Below are 19,334 nucleotides of genomic sequence, written 5' to 3' on the forward strand. Positions count from 1 at the left end.
TGGCTTTACCACTGTGAAAATCTGACCAGGCTGCCTCATTTTATGTTGTTTTGAATTTCCTCTCAAAGCAGCTAAATTATGGTTTGATTGCAGAGCGACCAGCACCTCCCAGGCAGGTGATGACCCCCCAGGCTGACGTGTCCTCCCGGAGCCTGGTGCTGACCTGGGTTCCTGGCAGTGATGGATCATCTCCAATCCGATATTTCACGGTCCAAGTGCGGGAGCTGCCACACGGGGACTGGCAAACCTACTCCTCCTCCATCAGCCACGAGGCCACATCCTGCCTTATTGAAAGGTACCACGTGATCCCAGGCTAGCACAGAAATTCCCACACTTTCCCACTAGTTAGGAAACCAAAACAAGCATCACTCAGCTTCATGTTCTTTTTGGGGGAGAGAGGTTAAGTGAGGCCACTGCTCCCATTTTAGAGGTGGTGTTATGAACAGCAGTTGAGAGATTTGCTGAAGGTCATGCAATAAATCTAATTAAAGTTGGACTGCAGTGCATCTTTTTGAAGCCTTTCCTGGAAGCTCAACACTACAGATAACACTACTCAGGCTAAATCATATGTAGCTACACAGTGCTCTGTAAAATACAACTAGTTAAAAATCCTTTCAGTAGTGACTGATGTTAAAATCCACTCCGAATGCTGCATTGCAATTATCTCTATATAAGCTTTTCCAGATGAAATGAGAACCATTTTTATCTGTATTTTCCATACTGAAGTTTATAGATAGCATCAGAATGTTTAAACTTTGTTATTCAGGCTTCATTATATCCTCTGCAATACTGGTGTAATTAAAGTCCTTGTAACATCAGCAGAAGTAATTGAATGTCTACGAGCAGGTACTTGTTTTGCTGTCCATTTCCTCTGTTGACGAGCCAGTACAAATCAGATTATTTCTAAAAGGCTGTGAGCTTTAGGTTTTAGAATCAGGTATTCCGAGCATTCAGATAGAGATTTTTTGGGTCTGTTATTAAAAGCATTATTAAAAGCTGTGGTATATGGCAGCTCACTGGTTTTGTGCCAGGATCTTTCCAGTTAAAACCTGCAAAAACAAGAAAACCATCTGTGTCACTTATACTTGACATTGGCATGACTGAAAACAAAAGATCAAAAAGGATGATTCACATTAATCAAGTTGCTGTAGGTAAGTAATTCTGTCCTGACAGGGTGGCACTGCTAAAAGAGATTTCCTCTCTCCCTTGCTAGAAGCACTTTCCTGTGGAAGTCCAGAAGAGTCATGGATGTGAGAGTGCTGCCCATCAGAATGCATTATCCTTGATGTTTAATCATTCCTTACAAATAACCTGGGTTTGTAGTCAGTGTTCCATCTGCCAGTGAATGGTTAGACACTACCAATTAATTAGTGAAATCCCCTGTAAGTTACAGCTCTGCATTTCAAACCTCTGCCTGCGACTCCAAAGGCAGCCTCCCCTTCACCTCCCCTGCCAAGCCAAGACAGAATCATCTTTGCAAGGTTATGTCAGCTGGAAATCACTCTTTGCATATCTTAAAGCACCACATAGATAAAAGAGCTGCAGGGAACCTGTTGTCGCCGTCTTTATTAAATAATCCAAGTAATGGCATTAATTTGGGATTCAGCAGGAGCAAAACGCACTGATCAAGTGGTGTGGTGTAGGGGATTAGTCAGGAGCTGGCACTCTGAATTCCAGAGCTTGCTGGGCCCTGGCTGACCCTGGGCACGTCTCCTGCCTCCTCCCCACCTGTCCTGCCCATCCATGCTCGGAGGATGGGCTGACCCAGATGGCTTTGGAGGATATCTCAGGAAAGCACCTTGGAAGCCAGGCTCTGCACAGCCATGCAGAACTCAGATAGCAAGCCTCAGTTGTGGGCTGCTCCATGAGCTGCAGCCTCAGACCTGTGTTCTGGTGGTCTCATTTATTCAGCAATAAATGAGTGTGTCTGGGAACTCAGGGCAGGGCTCATCTGGGAAGGTGCTGATGGCAGAGGGGTGGGAGACGGGGGAGACTGCAGAGAAGAGGTGATGGGGAGAGGAGACAAACTGCTCAGTGACTCTGGTGGGCAGGCTCTCTGTGGAGGCAAGCTGTGATGAGGGAGGGAGATTTCATCCCCTTTTCAGCCTTGTCTTCCCCATTCCACAGCTTGAACCCGTTCACCTCCTACAAGCTGCGAGTGAAGGCCACCAACGACATCGGGGACAGCGACTTCAGCGCGGAGACCGAGGCGGTCACGACCCTGCAGGATGGTAAGGGAGGAGGAGGAGGAGACACACTGGGGGCTCCCCAGGGCTCCTGGAGCCGCTGCAGGGTGTTCTCCATGGAGGCTGGAGTGCAAACCAACAGGCAAAGCAGTTTTGTCCACAGGAAGTTGACACAGGTAGCAGTGAGATATGGCTGAATTAACATGCAGCCTTCAAGTGTCCTGCTGTGCCCTCTGATAATGAATCATACTTTCAGGAGTCTCAAAATGAATTTAAACTTCGTTTGATTGGCTTCCAAACTCTGCACTAACCATTATCTTTGCAGAAATTGAATAATTTACAAGAGAGCATTAAAAATAAATGTAGAGCCCTGCATACATTTGAAGAAGTTTCTTCAATTGTTTTCCCCTCACAATCCACGTCAGTCTGCAGAATGGCAAAATTGCTGAGGTATAAGTAAGAAAGAGTATGAAGCTCCTGGAAACATGAGCATTTAATCCTGCAGATCAGGACTAATAAACTGTGAATGACATTGACAAGGCTTTTATTTTTAGCCTTAGAGATCAGCTTCTAATTCCTTGATTGTATAAAGTCGATGCCTGAATGCAGAAGTAGCTCTGATGTCTTGAATGGAGAAAGGAACTCTGCAAAATAGGAAAAAGCATCAGTATGTGCTTTTACCCTGGGAAATTGGCTAATCTTAGGATATATACATGGATAAACATATATATGTGGGTGCTATGAGGTGGGGGTCAATCTCTTCTCCCAAGTAAGAAGTGGTTGGACATAAGGAAATGGCCTGGTTGCACCAGGGGAAGTTTAGATTGAATATTAGGGAAAATTCCTTCACTGTAAGGTTCCTCAAGCACTGGCAAAGGCTGCCTGGGGCAGTGGTGGAGTCCCCATCCCTGGAGGTATTTTAAAGGCAGGTACATGTGGCACTTGGGGACATGAGTTAGCAGTGGGCTTGGAAGTGCTGACTTAATGGTTGGACTTGATGATTTTAGAGGTCTTTCCCAACCTAAACCATTCTATGGTTATATATATGTATTTATATATATGGTGTTAGGAATTATTTTCTACAGAGCAAGGAGTGATGAGTTAGAAATGACACTGACATATAAAAATAGGAAGCCATTCTTCCAGGGAATGTGATCTTGAAATCAGAAGACCAGAGAGAGGACAGAGCTCAGGGATGTGGGATGTTAAACAGGAACCCATTTAGTACCTAACCAATGTGCTAAGCAGCCCCTTAAAGGCATCCTGACTCTCCACCTTCCTGCACAGCAGCAGCAGGGTCAGTGCAGGCTGTAACAGGTGCTAATGAGCCAGCACTGACTCACTGGTTTGGAATTTAAAATTTCATTTTAAGTTCTCTTTGAATTTAGCTACAGTGGATCCAGAGTTGTGCTTGGCCTCCTCACAATACAGCTGGGAAAAATCTGTGAAAGCTTCTCACCTCCTCAACAAACTGAGCATTTATTCTGCTCAGCAGCCCCGGTGCTGCCACTTGAGCATTGCACTGTGGAGGGCTGTGAGCTCCTGATAAGCCTTTGCTTGGTGTCTTTGAGCTGCTGTGGAGTGTCTGGGAGAGCCACAGGCCATGGGCACAGGAAAGGGTTAACCTGTGGTAAATCAAGCTGTCCTGACTAAAATAATGTGTGGCTATGTGACACACACTCCTGAATTCAAGGCAGGCTTGCCCCAAAGGTAGCAAAAAATCTCCTGAATTTTTCAGGGTGCACTTTTCTCACCCTTTGGAGCCAGCAAACAGCTGGTTTAACTTTCTCACAGATGGGCATCTGGTGGTCTGTGAGCAGCTGGCTGCTGCAGCTTCCTCCAGGTTTATGCCCAGAACTCTTCTTGCTCTGCTCAAGCTGCCAAGGCCCCAGGTAGAGCAAGGTTTGTAAAAGGAGAGCCTGGCTTCTCCCTGGGCTCCAACATCCTCATCCACCATGCTGCTTTTGGGACCACCATGAAGCAGCTGGGCTAGATTTCATTCAGCAGTGAAGAAAAAGAACTCGATGAATGAAACAAAAGCTGTCCCTTTTTCACTCTCTTGCTGTAACTGCTTTTGTTTTCTTTTTCTCTAGTTCCAGATGAACCACCCAGTTCTGTGTTAGTAACTCCCCACACGACTTCCTCTGTCCTTGTGCAGTGGCAGGTAGGTAAATGAAAAATTCTGATGTTCCTGTGAACAATTTTTTGGTTGCTTTGACTTGTTGAATTTAAGGGTACATTGCCAGGGACATTTTCTTGAGCTGGAAGTATTGTACTAACATTGAAGGACTGCAGCTACTTCCTTATTTGCCTGATCTAGCACAAATTTTAGCAATGAATGGAGATTCCTGACAGTTGCTTTCACTTTGTGCCCCACTGGGGCACTGGTAAAGGAGTGCCTATAGCCATGTCCAAGATTGTTTCTTGTCAGATTCTCCTGCCCTTTCATTGCTCTCCATGGTGGTGCATCTTTACACAGAAAACACTCCACAGAGATGGTGTTGGTAAGATCAGGTAATCAAAAGCTCACGTTGTGCACAGCCTCCTCCTGCTGCTGGAATGATCAGAAGCCTGAGATCAGTGCCTGAGATCCCATTCATACCTCTGAGGAGCTCCACATGCCCTCTTGACTCTTTGAGAGGGAAACATTGAGTTTCTTCAGAGAAAAGAAAGGAAGTTTGAGCTCTCTGCAGTCTCTCCGGGTTGGATGGGGAAGTATTTGTGTCAAGTCTGCATTTTATATTGTCATTTCCTCTGCCTTCCTTTATCTCTCAGTCCTGGCCTTCTGGGAGATGCAGGAACATTTTGTGATCCAGTGCCTGAGGTTTCTTTTTGCAGAGAGGGCATTAATAGAGGGACCCCAGCGGGGCACTGCACATTATCCATAACCCATCCTGGAGAGCCTCTGCCCACCCTGCTCCCCAGACAATGCCCCACAAACATCATAAGGATGACTTTGGACAGATTGCATTATAGTGAAAAATGTACATATGCATTTACAGTACAGATGGGACTCCTTGCATTTTTGGAAGAAAAATATATGGATGAGGGTGTGTTTATTGGTGTGCAGCAGCACTTGAACATCTGCCTGGCCCCAGCTCACACAGGAGAATCCTGAGCAGCAGCACTGCTTACAGCATGTTAAGCAAATAGGAGACATGTTGAGCAGTTTTACCAGAGGAATTACGGAGAGATGCAAATCTACCTCCCCACCTACAACAAGAGCCCCCAGCAAAGGGGAAAAAAGAGCAGAAAGAGAGGACAAAGAGGATGTGAGGCACGATGGACCACAGAAATACACGTTCCCCCAGCTGACTGATTGCTGGTGTGTAGTTAATGTGAAATAGGTGGTTGTTTAGGTAATTGGATGCTTTTCATTTCATGAAAGTGAAATGGGGTTGTTGTGCCAGAGCCATCTCAAGGGAGTTGTGGGCGATTATATGTCATTACCACATGTATATTAATAGGTCCTGGTAATTCAACCGTACTATATTTTTCAAATAAACAAAAATCTTGAAGTCCCACAATAGCCTCCAATTAAGAGGAAGTTTCACAGCAGTGTCTAAGAAATAATGTAAACTGAAAACAGCAGTCAAGCTAAATGGGAGAGTGGATTTCCAAGCAAAGCTAAATTTTTAACTTTGAGCTGTGTTAATAATTCACAAAACAAATTCTTGATGCACTATCTGGGCTTTCAGCTGCTTGGTCCAATCAGTCCATTATTTTTAAATTTAAAGGAGGAAGAAAATAAGTAATTTCCAGTGAGGTCTGTTGTATCAATAATGCAGGGTTATTTCAAATGTTCTGGAGGATGTTACACTTAACATCAGGATCATGTACTGTTCTGCTTCTACCTTAGAGATAACAATTACTCAAACTTACATTTCAGTCTTTATTTATTTATTTCTCTTTAGAAACAGCACAAAGATGTTTCTCTTACTTCTGTACAACATTATGGGCTGCCATTCATAACCATTTTACCTATTTCAGCAGATCCCCCAGGCCCTTCAACAAAATCCTAAATAATCCATTACATCAGAAGCAGAGTTTTGTCCACAGAAGACAGATAGGAAGGGGAAGACCTGACCTTTTAGCAGAGTACCCTTTCCAGGAAAAAATCATCATTTCCATGGCAAAAAGAGAGACAGTTTGCAAGCTATTTATTTTCTGAGCTTTCCTGTCCTAAATCTCAAGGAAGGAAAGAATGGAGAATCATATGATAGCATATGAAAGCAATGTTTTCTTTTTATATATTGTTTTATATGAAAACAATAACATCAGTGTTGGGTCACAATGAGAAATTAAGCTTTACTTGTAAGGCAGTTACATGGCAGAGCAGGGAGTCACAGTCTCCTCCTCAGCTTCAGCAGGGTTTTCCTTTTTGACTTCTGCAGGATATTCCACTTCAACTTTTTTTTCCTCCTAAATTAAAAAAAAAAAGTTTATTAGTAATTAAAATAGGAAAAGTCTTAATTAATAGGAAAAATTAAAATAGGTAGGCAAGGACACTGCTGTGCTGTGGAGCCCTTCTCTGCAAGGGCACCATCAGGGCTAAAGTAACTTCAGTGTAACACAGGAAACAGAAAGTCAAAAGATTGGAAAATAAAAAAGACAATATCAGGAGAGAGATACTGATAATTTCCAGTAACCCCATCTCATCTCCTTGCCCAGGAGAGTGTTTCAGCTGGTCCATGAGCAGTAACATCACAGGGCAGCCCTAGAGGAACCTGGCACTTTATTTGGTCTATTTTCTTAGTCCCTTGGCCAAGGGGCTCTCAGCCTGAGACTAGGAAAGGCTGTTGTACGAGAGCTTGATTTATTTGCCTTGTAAAATGCAGTCGTAGAGGGAATATGATTGCCCTTTCTAAAATACATCACAGGAGTAAACACCCCACAGGGAGAAGAACAATTTAACCCAAAAGGCAATGTTAGCACAGGAACAAATGGTTAGGAACTGGCTATGAATTATTTAGATTAGAAATTAAATGAATGTTTCTAACCGCCCGAGCGGTGAGGCTGGGAACAGCTTCCATCAGGAACACTGGGAGGCTGAAGAATCAGCTCCATTTCTGGTTGGTTGTTCTGGTTTCTGGAGGTTGTTCTGTCTGTGAAAGAAGCTTTCAGCAGATGGGGTTCTGCATCCCAGCCCTGATGATCCTTGAGGTCCCTCACAATCCTGTATCCACAGCATCGTTCTCTACTCAGATCCCAAATAACAGTGAAAGGTGGTCAGAGCTTTGCCAGAGGATGGAGCACAGTGATGAGCATGAAATGATGAATAAGAGATCTCCACCCAGGCAGAGCAAGTGAAATATTGGGAGGGTTTGGGTTGCTTTCAGCAGGCTCTGTGCAGGACAGCTGCAAAAGAGGGCAGCTTCCTCCTGGAGCAGGTGTAGTTTCCTTATACTCTGGTTCATGTCATTTTCTATTTTTGGTTTCCATAAACTGCAGTCTTTCTACTTAATTCCTTCAGCCCTCGCCCAAAGCAAGGTCCTTGGCACTGAGACAGGACAGTTCTCTCCCTCCTCTTGCCATTGTAATGGAGTAATGGAAAATTCATGTCATTTCTAGAAGCAGAATAACCAAAGATCTTCCTCATTTCTGTCAAGATGTCCTTACTTTCTTCATTAAAGTTACATGAGGCGTTACCTTCTATTGTGACAGTGTTTCACACCAGCAGTTAATTTTTACACAATGCTTTTCCTTAGTAAAGTTCTCAAGGCTGGTAGGGATTTTTTTTTTTGGATTAAAGGCAAGATTATCATTAAAACCCTTTTAATTTATACTTTCAGCCCCTTAAATTTCAGTTAAAGAATCTTTAGAAGATAAATGGCTCAAGGCATCTCTTCTCTGCAGTTCTTATCCTGCATTAGACTCAGGAAAGTAATTTTTTTCCAAAACATGAGGAATCCCTTTGTCTCTACCTAAGCAAGCCACCCAGATACAAATCTCCTTTCCAGTGTGCCAGCTGTGTATCTGTAGCTGAAGGAGGATGTGAGGGGCTGCTGGAGAAGCCTTGCTGAGATGTTTTGTCTTTGAGCATCTCCCAATATGATGCTGAAAGAAAAATCTCATATTTGCACCATCCCATGGCTGTATGTGCCAAACTGCCCTGAGCTGTTATGGAGGAGCCCTTGGTTCTCCTCTGTGCCCACACCAGAGCCCATCACACTGTAGCTTCTCTCTAAATGCCTGTATGAGGTTGTCATTAGACCTAGTTTTGTCTTTCTAATCCAAGCCAGAGCAATTTTTATTATTCCTTTTTATTTTCCTTTTTATTTGATCATCAGTCTTTCAGTAAAATAATGCCAAATGAAGACTGTCCTGTGATCAGTATCCAAGGAAAAGGAAGAAATTCTGTCGGTGACAAAATAATTTCTTTCCTTTTGGAAGCAATGAGACACTGGCTGTTCCAGTGTTGGTGGAAGGCAACCTGCATTTCTAGGGAGTGCTCATTTATACTTTTCATCCCACCCAGGTTCCTGTGGGCCAAAAAAGGAAAGGAGCTTGGTTTATTGTGTGGATTTTTCAGTCAAGAACCTTTTGCAAAGGCCACAGCTGAGCAAAATCCTCAAAGTTGCCTTTAATTGTGCTTTTCAAACCACACAACCTCCAACCCAGTGCGTTATAAATGTCTGTTTTCAGCAGAGCACAGAGCTATTGTGATTCCAAAGTTTACCTGAGATCCTCGGGTCCCTCCCTTGAAAATTTCCTCCCAGGTGTGTCAGTCACCTCTCCTTTCCCCTCCCAGCACTGTCTGTCAGTCCTGGCATTCCAGAAGGGCATTGAGTGATTGGCAGATTCAAAGGATGCCCTCTGCCCCTGGGGGGCCCTGGGCCATCCAGGTGTCCTTTGTCCCTTTGTCCCTCCCCTCCTGTCCCTGCTTGGTGCCTCCCTGCCCCTTCCCTGCCCCTCTCCCCGGGGTTAAAGGAGCAGCAGCCACGGGCTCAGGGAGTTCTGTGGGAGCTGGTGCTGCATTCAGAGGCCTGAGGGCCAGAATAAAGCTCTGGATCCAAACCCTCCATCAGAACCGACTCCTTTCCTTCACCATCGCCTGAAAGCTTCTCCACAGAGGGAAACCTGAGGAGCAGCCCCTGTTATGGGGGGAAGCTCCATCCCAGCAGCACCAGAGCTCCTGCAGGCCTGGACTTGTCTGCAGTGCCCAGCTGCAGCACCCAGGCAGCCAAAAGTGTCTGTGGGGTGAAACACCACACACCCAGGCAGCCAAAAGTGTCTGTGGGGTGAAACACCACACACCCAGGCAGCCAAAAGTGTCTGTGGGGTGAAACACCACACACCCAGGCAGCCAAAAGTGTCTCTGGGGTGAAACACCACACATCCAGCCAGCCAAGGGTGTCTGTGGGGTGAAACACCACACACCAGCCAGCCAAGGGTGTCTGTGGGGTGAAACACCACACATCCAGCCAGCCAAGGGTGTCTGTGGGGTGAAACACCACACACCAGCCAGCCAAGGGTGTCTGTGGGGTGAAACACCACACATCCAGCCAGCCAAGGGTGTCTGTGGGGTGAAACACCACACATCCAGCCAGCCAAGGGTGTCTGTGGGGTGAAACACCACACACCCAGCCAGCCAAGGGTGTCTGTGGGGTGAAACACCACAGTGCCGCTATTTGGTCAAGCAGCAAGGCCAGCCAAGCTCAGGCACGGCCCAAACAGCTATATTGGTAATAATTCCAATACAGAGCCACTGCCCCTGGTGCTGGATTGTGTTGCCATGCCCATCCTAACCAGCCTGTTCTTCCCATGGGTGTTTTGCAGCCCCCCAAGATGGAGAGTGTGAACGGGCTCCTGCTGGGATATCGCATCTACTACCGCGAGCTGGACTACGACACCGGAGCTGGGACAGAATCCAAAACCATCCAGAACCCCTCAGCCCTGAGAGCAGAGCTCACACGTAAGCCTGTGCTTTGAACCTTAAAATACCCTACAATGGTAATCTGTCATTACACCAGGCACTGCACACCCCCCTCTTGCCCCATGGAAATAAAATGTAAGTCTAAGAGAGCTGGGAATAATTCAGGTTTTACACAATCAGCCTGAAGATGCTGAAAAATGCGAGTGACTTGAGTGTGATCAGCATTGTAATGGTCTGTGCTGATCTCTGCCAGCATTCTGGAATTGATGGTCTGTCCCCCACATACCCTCTGATTTTCTGCTTCCCCTACCTCCACTTCATAATTATCCTGCTACACTTTGTTCTGCCTTCAAACAAGAGACACTTCATTTTCCTCAGCTGGCAACTTTTTCCTTTCTTGCTGGTTTTTTTCAATAGTTTTTATAATCGACGTTTTGTTTTTCTTTTTACAGTATGAGGAAAACAGCTGAGGAGAATTTTAAAAAAGAATTTTTATAATTTCAAAGTGCTTGTCCACATTTTAGAAGAAAATAGGAAAGATGAGCAAGAATTGTTAGGTGCCTGCTTTCCATTTTAGTCACTGGGATTTATGGCTCACATGGAAAGAAGGTGGAGGGGAGAGGAATAATAGAAAAAAAATGAAAAGGCTTTTTAGATAAAGGCTAGAAAGGAAATCAGAGGGAAGAATAGGAAGAATAAGATGATGTGAGGCAGACATGTGAACACTCAGTAGCCTGAAAAATAAGGTCCAGCAATGAGATGTGCTCATGTAGGGACCAGCTTTTGTCCTCTTCGATGTCACTGGAATATTCAGAATAAGATAATACTCCAAGAGCAGCAGAATAGGGTTCAGTGAGACTATTTTAATATCTTATATCATCTGCCATGCTTTCCTGAACCCATAGAAATGACTTCCACAAAAGCAAGAGTGAATTTTAATGTGGGTGTGGATAAGTAGGTGCATTAAATATAAAGTAAGCCCCTAACTCTGACCTTACTTATGTGGTCAGAGCTAATGAGACTCCTCAGACTGAGCAGCTTGAACCAGGACAGAGATGTAAAGCTCTCATAGGTGTAGGAATGCAGAAGGGTTTTTCTCAGACAAAAACTGAATGACTGACAGTGTACATTATGAAATCATGAATTTGGATGTTCTCACAAGATGGGGAGCCTGTGAAACCAACCAGTTTTGTCTTTTCCCTCTTCTTGTCTGGCCCTGCAGCTATGTTCCTAATTACTGTAGAGGAGAAAAAACAAGCTGTACCTCTCCAGGGAGTCAAGAGACAGAGAGAGCAAGAGGTGGAGACAAATGTATTTTAAGATAAATTTCCCTCTTTCTCCTCATAATTCTCGCCTTAGAACACCTCTGTTCCTCACTGACCCACAGTTTTGCACAGCTTAGCATATTATTACAATTCATTCACAGCAGGAATCTTGAAATCTTTCAGTGAAATCAATTTCAGGGAAATCAAATTCACGCTTAAAGAAACAGGTCCTGCCCTGATGTAAGTGTTCACTTTGTGGTCCAGCTTCCAGCTCAGCACTCTGCAGCCATTGAGTTTTTGAATTCTGCATCTCAAGAAATCAGCATGTAATGCACCACTGAGAGCTTTCGCCCCTAGAAATCATTTCATTTTTACTCATTTGTTCTATTTAATCTAAAAGCCAGAACATCTTTGTGTTGTGTGTTTGTGAGCTCTCTGTTTGAGGAGGAAATGAAACAGCCCCATGTGGGCGAGATGCTCTTGATGTGTTACAAGAGTGATGTGATTTTATTGCCCTTCAAGGTATATTCCTAAAGCTTAAACTGTGTATGGGTGTGCTGCCTCATTTGCCTCTGTCTCTGCTGTACATCATTTGCAATAACTATTTCCTTGCACTGTAACAAGCTTTCTGCTTTGCTTACCCTGAATAGCCCAAAGCAGCTTCAAGACAGTGAACAGCAGCTCTGCATTAACGACGTATGAATTAACACGTAAGTGCACATTGCCTTCAGTTGAGACTCTTTGTAATGGTTCAAAATATACCATGGGCAAACTCCTGTGGCTCTCCTCCACAGAAATCAACACAGATTAATGACTCTGGCTTTCTCCAGTTTCTTTTTCTTTAAGCCTTTGCTTCCCCTACACACAGAGACATCGATGATGCAAGTAGGTAGCTGTTGTAAAAATGTGGCTGCTGGGAAGGTAAAACATTAGTGACTGTAACAACCCAGCATTGCTGATGCTAAATGAATTTTGATTCTCTTGCTATATATCCTGCAGTCCATCTGAGTTTAGCTGTATCACATCATTAGTCCTACGATCCAAGTATTGCAATGCTCGGGCATTCCATGGAGTACAAGGCCAATTTAGAAAGGGCCCAATGAATTTATGTGCATCTCCAGAGGTGTTTTCAATTGGAAATGAATAAAATAACATTCGACAGAGTTAAAAGGCAAGTTGCTTTGTGGTGCTGATGGTTCACTAGATAGGTTTTGCCCAAGGCTTTTGAGTCACAGATTGTGATGGACTAAAAAAAAGAAAAAATGAAGCCTGATCCCCACTGAAAGTTGCATGCATGAACTCTCGTGTTCCATTTTCTTCCACATCCAGTTAACACTAAAATCTCCCTTATGGCTTCTCATGGCAGAAAAAACAGTTTCCCTGTGCAAGCTGCCCAGTACTATACGTGTGTATCTTGCTATTGTTTGTTTATGAACTCAGCACCGTTATTTCTGATTTGCTTGCTCCATCTTTTGCAGTCCATCCAAATTTAGTGACATGACATTTAAAAAATTGGGCATATATTAGGTATAATTTACAGTATGCCAGAGACTGGGGAATGATGCTGAAGTCACAGTCAGATATTGGAGCACAACACTTTTAAAGAGTTCTGGGACACTGAAATTAGACAAACTTGCCTAATTAGACTTTTTGAACCATACCAAACCCATGGCACACTGTCAGCCCTGTGTTAAGGGGACTCTGATTCATAGATAGCAGGGACAATTATTGGCAAAGGGAGAAATTTGGACCTCTGGCCATGCGTGTCTTAATTCAATGCTCATTTAAATAGGGCAATTTCTATTATTGATTGCTCTCTTACTCTAATTTTCCTGTTAAGTATTGTAGATGATAAATTTATCTGTTAGGATTGATTCTTTCATCCTGAAAATGCAAAATCTGAAACTACTCAGGCGCTGCCTCCCTCAATGACGTTGATGTAGTTCTGCTCCACCCTCGTTGCATCTGTTAATTACCCACAAACAATTGGGGTTTTCAGATTTTTTCACGCTTCTCTCACTCTCCCACCTTACCTGTCAGAGTAGTTTCTCTGTGTCAGCAAAGAAATTTGTTGCCTGGTGGCCAAATGGAGTCCAGCCTTCAAATTCTCCTTCCTGGTTGTGATTGATGGTTGGGCTGTGGTCACATTGGAGGAGAAGATCCCTGTGGAGGACCTGGAATGGGACTCCAGATTCTCCACTGCAGCTCTCCCTCTGCAGCTGCTTCAGCTGTTCTAGAGCAGTGCAGTTGCCAAATGCCCCCCCCAAAGGAGCATTTCAGGGAGTAGGCAAATGCTAGGCAGGCTCTTCCCTACCAGTGCAGATCAAAATGAGACCTTATGGTGACATTCAAAGCCAAATCCTACCATTTTCTGGGCTTAAGAATGACCTAGAGATGATCCTCTGGTTAGTTATCCATAAGGAATAGAGAGAAATCATTATGCCTCTTACTGGAGTGACACTGTGAGGAAATTCTGGAAAATCCTGCCATTTCATCATAAATATCTTTCAAAATGCTGCAAATACTGTTGTGATGTGTGAATTCAGAAAGGCTTGAAGTAGACATTGCACTATTGTACTGTTCTATTGCCACTGCTCTATTCTGAGAGAAAAGTCTGGAGATAAAAAGGTGTTGAAGTCTAAAAGATAGACTTCTAGATACTGTAATACAGTATAAATCATAATATATAATATTAATATGTAATATTTTACTTTTTCAGAATTGAAGAAATACAAGAGATATGAAGTACTAATGACAGCATATAATATCATTGGTGAGAGCCCTACCAGCACACCAGTGGAAGTGTTTGTGGGTGAAGCAGGTAGGTGAAAAGAACATCAGTTGATTTCTTTTTCCAGATAGTGTTCAATAATTGTCCAGGAAAGGCATTATTTGAAAAATTCCCCAGTCGTTATTGCTGACAGTTTTTTGTTGCCCACTCTCCTGGAATAGGCACTGGCAGTTTCTTGCCATTGGAAAACCAGTTGGTCTGCAGGAAGGAGGGAAGAAAGGACATTTGAAAGAAAGAAAAGAAAATATTTTTGGAGTTGCAGGAGGATGACTTTTTCATACCAAATAAGCTTGAGGGAAAAATTGACTTGAGTTAAAAAAGTGAAAAGTGGAGCACAGGAAAGTCACAAGGGAAAAGAAACAAAACAAACACAACTACAAAACAAGGGAGACTCAGAAAGATGATCCTTTTATTTTATAACTCTCTGTGTAGAGGCATTGCCTGGCACCACACCTGGCTGTGTTTTTGTGTTCTTGAAGCAAGGAGATACGTGTTTGGTTTAGTACTGGTTTTGGAAGCAGGGCTTGGGTGCTCCCAGGAGTGTGCAGCCTGTCCCTGCATCCAGACCCGCTCAGTGGCACTGTTCAGGCCTTTGCTTATCTGGACCTGGTGCCTGAGTCCTTTTTGATCATTTTAAAATTATCAAAAAAGGTCCTTCCCCCCACTGGAAGGCTGGAGGTGGAAATCAGGACAGAAGAGTTGAGCAGACGCTTCTGTGAATGCCCTGAGGAGCAGGTGCTTTGTGGGAGCCCAGATAACCCCCGGCCAGTCTGTCCCCCCAGAAACTCCAGCTGGGAAGGCCAGCCCTGGAATGGTTGCTGCCCTCCTGCCAGCAGGGCTGTGGTTATGGTGATCCCAGCTGGAGGGAGGCAGGCTCTGAAATCCTCATTAGTTCTGCTCTCCATTTCTGCAGCAGCAGCAGCAGCGTTTGAAGCTCACAACAAGGGGAGGCAGCTCGACCCTCCCATTGCTTGGCCCAGCACAGGAGCTGATTGCACTTTGTTCTGTGTCTCGGGGCTGTGGGATGGAGGAGCTATCAAAGCCAGCACTAATTCATTTCATTATTACTCATTAAACATTCTATTGCTCAAAACTAAGCAAAGCACATTTTTTAAGAACTCTACTGTGCATTTTTTTAAACTCTGCTTAACCTTTTCTTTTCAAATATGGTGCAACATTCACCATCTTTCTTTGAAAACATCATAAATTAATCAGAGCAGCGTTGTCCTGGAGAGACAGCTGGCAATATTTACATTTTTTTCTAGTTTGCTTCTGCTCCAACTTACTTCTGCAACTGCAGCAAAGAAAGTCCCAGGTGGAGCCAACTGTATCTGGCTTCAAAATACATTTTTGTTTCCGAGCTAAGTATCTCCCTGCTGCAAATGGAGCCAGCACATGCACTTATATACATGTACACAGCATGAGAAATCAGCTGGGGAAAACAAGGAAATGCTGTTATATTGTGTCTTTTAATCCCACAGTCCAGATCTTGCTATCATAACTCAGGGAACAAGGCAATGGAAGGAGACAGACTTGGGAGGACACTGAGATAATTACAGGACCCCTGAGTGTCTGAAGGAAGGGGGGCTGGAATTAGATGAGCTTTGAGATCCCTTCCATCTCAAACCATTCCATGATTCTGTGCTATCCAGCAGGCTTCCTTTCCCAGGCAGGACTGCTGTGTCTGAAGTTGCAGTGTGTGACTTGGCTGTTGTGTTAGAGTTCCTGGATTTACCTCTGGAAAGGGACAATCCAGGTTCACACAGCAGAGATGATGAATGTAGGATCTTCCTGCTGATTTTCACTCTTGTTGTGTGAAGTTATTACACTTTGTTATATAACTGCCTCTTCCACCTCCAGAACTGGCTGTGATTTACACTGTGAGTAAAGTGATTGGAGATGGTATTGCAATTTAAGTTTTAAATTGATTTGTGACACCTTTGAGTTAAAGTGTGCTGTGGAAATACAAGGTTTTTGCTGTTATTGTTTGCTCAATGTTCTTACCCACGGTAAAGGCAGTTAAGCAGCAAGCTGGAAAAAAATGAGTCTGCTCAGCTCCAGCAATGAGGCATCCAGGTTAAAAACAGAGAAAAGCTTCCCAATAAACAAGTGCTGACACAGGCACAGCACTGGGCACAGAGTGAGTGAAGGTGGCGGTCCCTGGGCTGAAGCTCTCAGGTAGCTCTTGTGTGAGTGCTGTTAAATGGGGCTTGGTTCTGGCCTAAGCATGGCAGTAACTCTGGGAGAGGGGAGAACATTCCTCTCTGGCTCGTAAAAAGGGATAAAATGTGCCTTTGGGGAAATGTGCTGGGTTTAGGCCAGCTCAGTCAAAGCACCCATTTCTGTTGGGTGTTCATGTTGCTGTTGGTTGTGCTGTTCAGCTTCTACAGAGTGGTGCAGAAGGAGGAGTGTCTGTGATTCTTTCCTTCCCTCTTGTGCTCTCCCCTGTTAGATTTGAAAATTTCCCTATGATCAGACCTGCATTTTTACAGTAAAAGTTCCAGTAGGTAATGGAACAACCTGAAAAGCTTGGGGGAAAATAAGCTACTAAAACCAACCTTCCTCAAGTTTTGCCAATTAAATGAGCAAATATACCCAAATGGGGAGTTTCTCTCCAGCCCTGGAGTGCTCTTGAGCCGTGCTGCAGCCCACTGCCCCCTTGGGCAGCCTGAGCAGGTCCTCCCTGCCTCTGACTGGTGGGCAGGGGGAAATTCTGGGGGAGAACAATGGGCCAGCCATGAGTAAAAGGCCTCTGTAGCCCAGCTTGCATGGTGAAGAGGAAAGCTGGATGCCAGTGGTTTGGATCTTTTGAGGGTTTTTTGGTGGTGGGTTTTTTATTTTATCCTACAGGTAGAGGAAATGCTTTCCCTTTTTTGGGTAGCCCATAAGATCAAAGGCTTCCTTTTGAGTTCTGCCTGGATATTGGCAAAACTGACTGGTGTGGAGAGCAGTTCTTTCCCAAGATGGGAGAGTGGGCTGGGAGTCCTTGAGCTCAGCACAGCTGGGAAGGATGTGCTGCCTGTTCAGCCTGAGCAGAGCCCGTGTCCTTCCCCCACCTGCCTCAAGCATCTGCATCCCTCTCCTCCAAGGCCCAGAAGATCCTCTAACTCTGCCTTTTTAGAGCTGGCTGCAGCTCTGCCCTGCTCATTAGAGAACCATGTGCATCTCCTGACAAATGACAGAAAAATTGAAAGCCACCACTTGCAGAAATTAGGAAGGGAGTCGCAGCCCCGCTGGCAAGCCCCCTTTTCGCCTTGTTAATTCATTTAACAGTTCAGCTGTCAGGGATGCTGGCTCTGATTGGGGAGGCAGCGAGTGTTCAGCAGAGGCTGGCTACTGATATTCATCCCAGCCCCAAACGCAGCTGCTACCAGAGGTGCTGTTCTGCTCCACTGAAATTAAGACTCTGCTAGAGCAGCCACTATATCAAGAGCATTATTCTACCAGGTTGCTGTCACCACCTGATTGTGTGGGGGGCTCTGGAGTTCGGGAGACTCCACTACCTGCATTTTAATTAAACAGAAATCACAGGTTTGGGCCAGGCGTGCTTCACCTAATTTGGGAAGGTGAATAAAGTAAAATGTGGCAATACAAATCCTGCGCTAACGAGCCTGCAGCCTTCAGTGCTTCTCCCATATACTGCGAAGCTGTTTTGGATGAAAAGTAATGAAATTCATCATTTCTTCCAGCAGCTGTTGCTGGAGTAGAGTGAATGTGTGCAGAGAGGGGGTGGCAGAAGGGGTGAAGTGCTTCGAAAGACATCAGCCTTTAAACAGGTTGTAAATCCATTTGTGTGAAGAGGGGAGTGATGTGTGTCATTATAGCTGATGGTGACATTGGTGACCTTCAGAACTCACAAGAACTGATGAGGCCGGGTTGTTGTTGTTGTTCTTTTTAATGATGATCTCTGAGAGCTGGTTCTGTAATGGGAAAGGCAAGGAGTAAAAAGAGCTGGGAGACAAATCCCTTTGTTTGGTAGTCCTCCATTGAAATGCCACTTTAGTTGTGCCATCATCTTTCAGAGAACATTACCTGGCTCTCTCATTTTCTTCCAAGTGGAACTGTAGCTTGGAAAAGAGCAGGAATGGAACAGAGTGATGTCTGCTTCTTACCTCTGTCTTCAAAAGCTGAATCCACCTCTTAGTGCAGAGCTAGCAGACACCAAACCAAATTTCTTCCTGTTATGTGCAATTATTCTCATCTGCCCTCCTGCCTGCAGCTCCACAGGTGTTCCTGGACCTCACAAATTTTATTTAATTCACCCGTAGCTGACACGGGAAGATCTGCTCTGCCAGTAATGTCAGGGGAAGCACTTGGAGCTGCCTGGCCATCTCCAGCATTTTGCTGGCCAGAAACAGAAACCATCTGGAAAGCTCTAAGACTGAAAATAGTGAAATAGGTTTGGGACAGAAAAGAGTACACTGAGAGAGCAAGCCACGATAAGGACAAAGAAGCTGCGCAAAGAAGCAAAGACTTGGCTCCCCTTTAGAAACTGCTTCCAGCACAGAGCTCTTGACACTTCTTACCTGGTTATCTGTGCTGGGGCAACATCCCTTTGTGCTGAAGGCAAGGAAGGTTGGCAGGACAAGGCTCCTTTGCCCTTGGGTGCTTTAATCTCTTCCTTCAGGCCTCGCGCTTTTAATTGTGCACTCCAGATTCCCCCAGTGGTGTGACCCCTGTACCTTTCCTGGAGAAGGGGGTCCCTCAGCGCTGCCTGGGCCCCCCTTTTCTCTTACAGCACAGCAGCTTTATCTCCTCCCCTGCCCCAAAGAGCAGAGGAGGTGCTGTGTGGAGCCCCCTGTGCCTCCTGGGTCTCAGGCTGGCAGAGGAATGACAGGATCGCAGCGCATGGGGCTGGCAGCCTGCGCCCTGCGCGGCCCCTGGCTGCGCTCTCCTATCTCGGCGGCACACGTGGGCTGGCTGCGCCTCTGCAGATAGCAGCACACTGCTGCTGGCACAGCTGCAAGAGCTGGGTGGGCACTGCCATCCCGGATGCCACTGGAGAAGGGAAGAGAAGGATTATCGTGGCCATTTCACATTGCAGTAGTCTAAAACCTGTCAGCCTTGGGGACGGTATCCTCCCTCGATAAACAAAAGGGGAGGGAGGGAAGTATTGGGGAATGGAATGGTAAATGAATTCTTGGTTTCACATGCTCAAACTTTAAACAAAGGGCAACTTTGATGCTTTAAAAGCAACAAGCATTTGAAATAAAAGG

At 45.0% G+C, this 19,334-nt stretch overlaps 1 protein-coding gene across 1 annotated transcript in view; it reads left to right on the forward strand.

Annotated features, from left to right (window-relative positions):
• SDK1 (sidekick cell adhesion molecule 1) overlaps positions 1 to 19,334 on the forward strand; it is a 382,240-nt gene that overhangs the window by 324,624 nt on the left and 38,282 nt on the right. Inside the window, exons 30-35 of the mRNA XM_066560719.1 lie at positions 94 to 295; positions 2,128 to 2,231; positions 4,280 to 4,350; positions 9,966 to 10,101; positions 11,978 to 12,037; positions 14,047 to 14,148. Of these exons, the coding sequence (XP_066416816.1) occupies positions 94 to 295; positions 2,128 to 2,231; positions 4,280 to 4,350; positions 9,966 to 10,101; positions 11,978 to 12,037; positions 14,047 to 14,148 (675 nt within the window). The remainder of the gene's footprint in view (positions 1 to 93; positions 296 to 2,127; positions 2,232 to 4,279; positions 4,351 to 9,965; positions 10,102 to 11,977; positions 12,038 to 14,046; positions 14,149 to 19,334) is intronic.

Source organism: Molothrus aeneus, chromosome 16 (assembly GCF_037042795.1).
Source record: "Molothrus aeneus isolate 106 chromosome 16, BPBGC_Maene_1.0, whole genome shotgun sequence".
Taxonomy (NCBI): Eukaryota; Metazoa; Chordata; class Aves; order Passeriformes; family Icteridae; genus Molothrus; species Molothrus aeneus.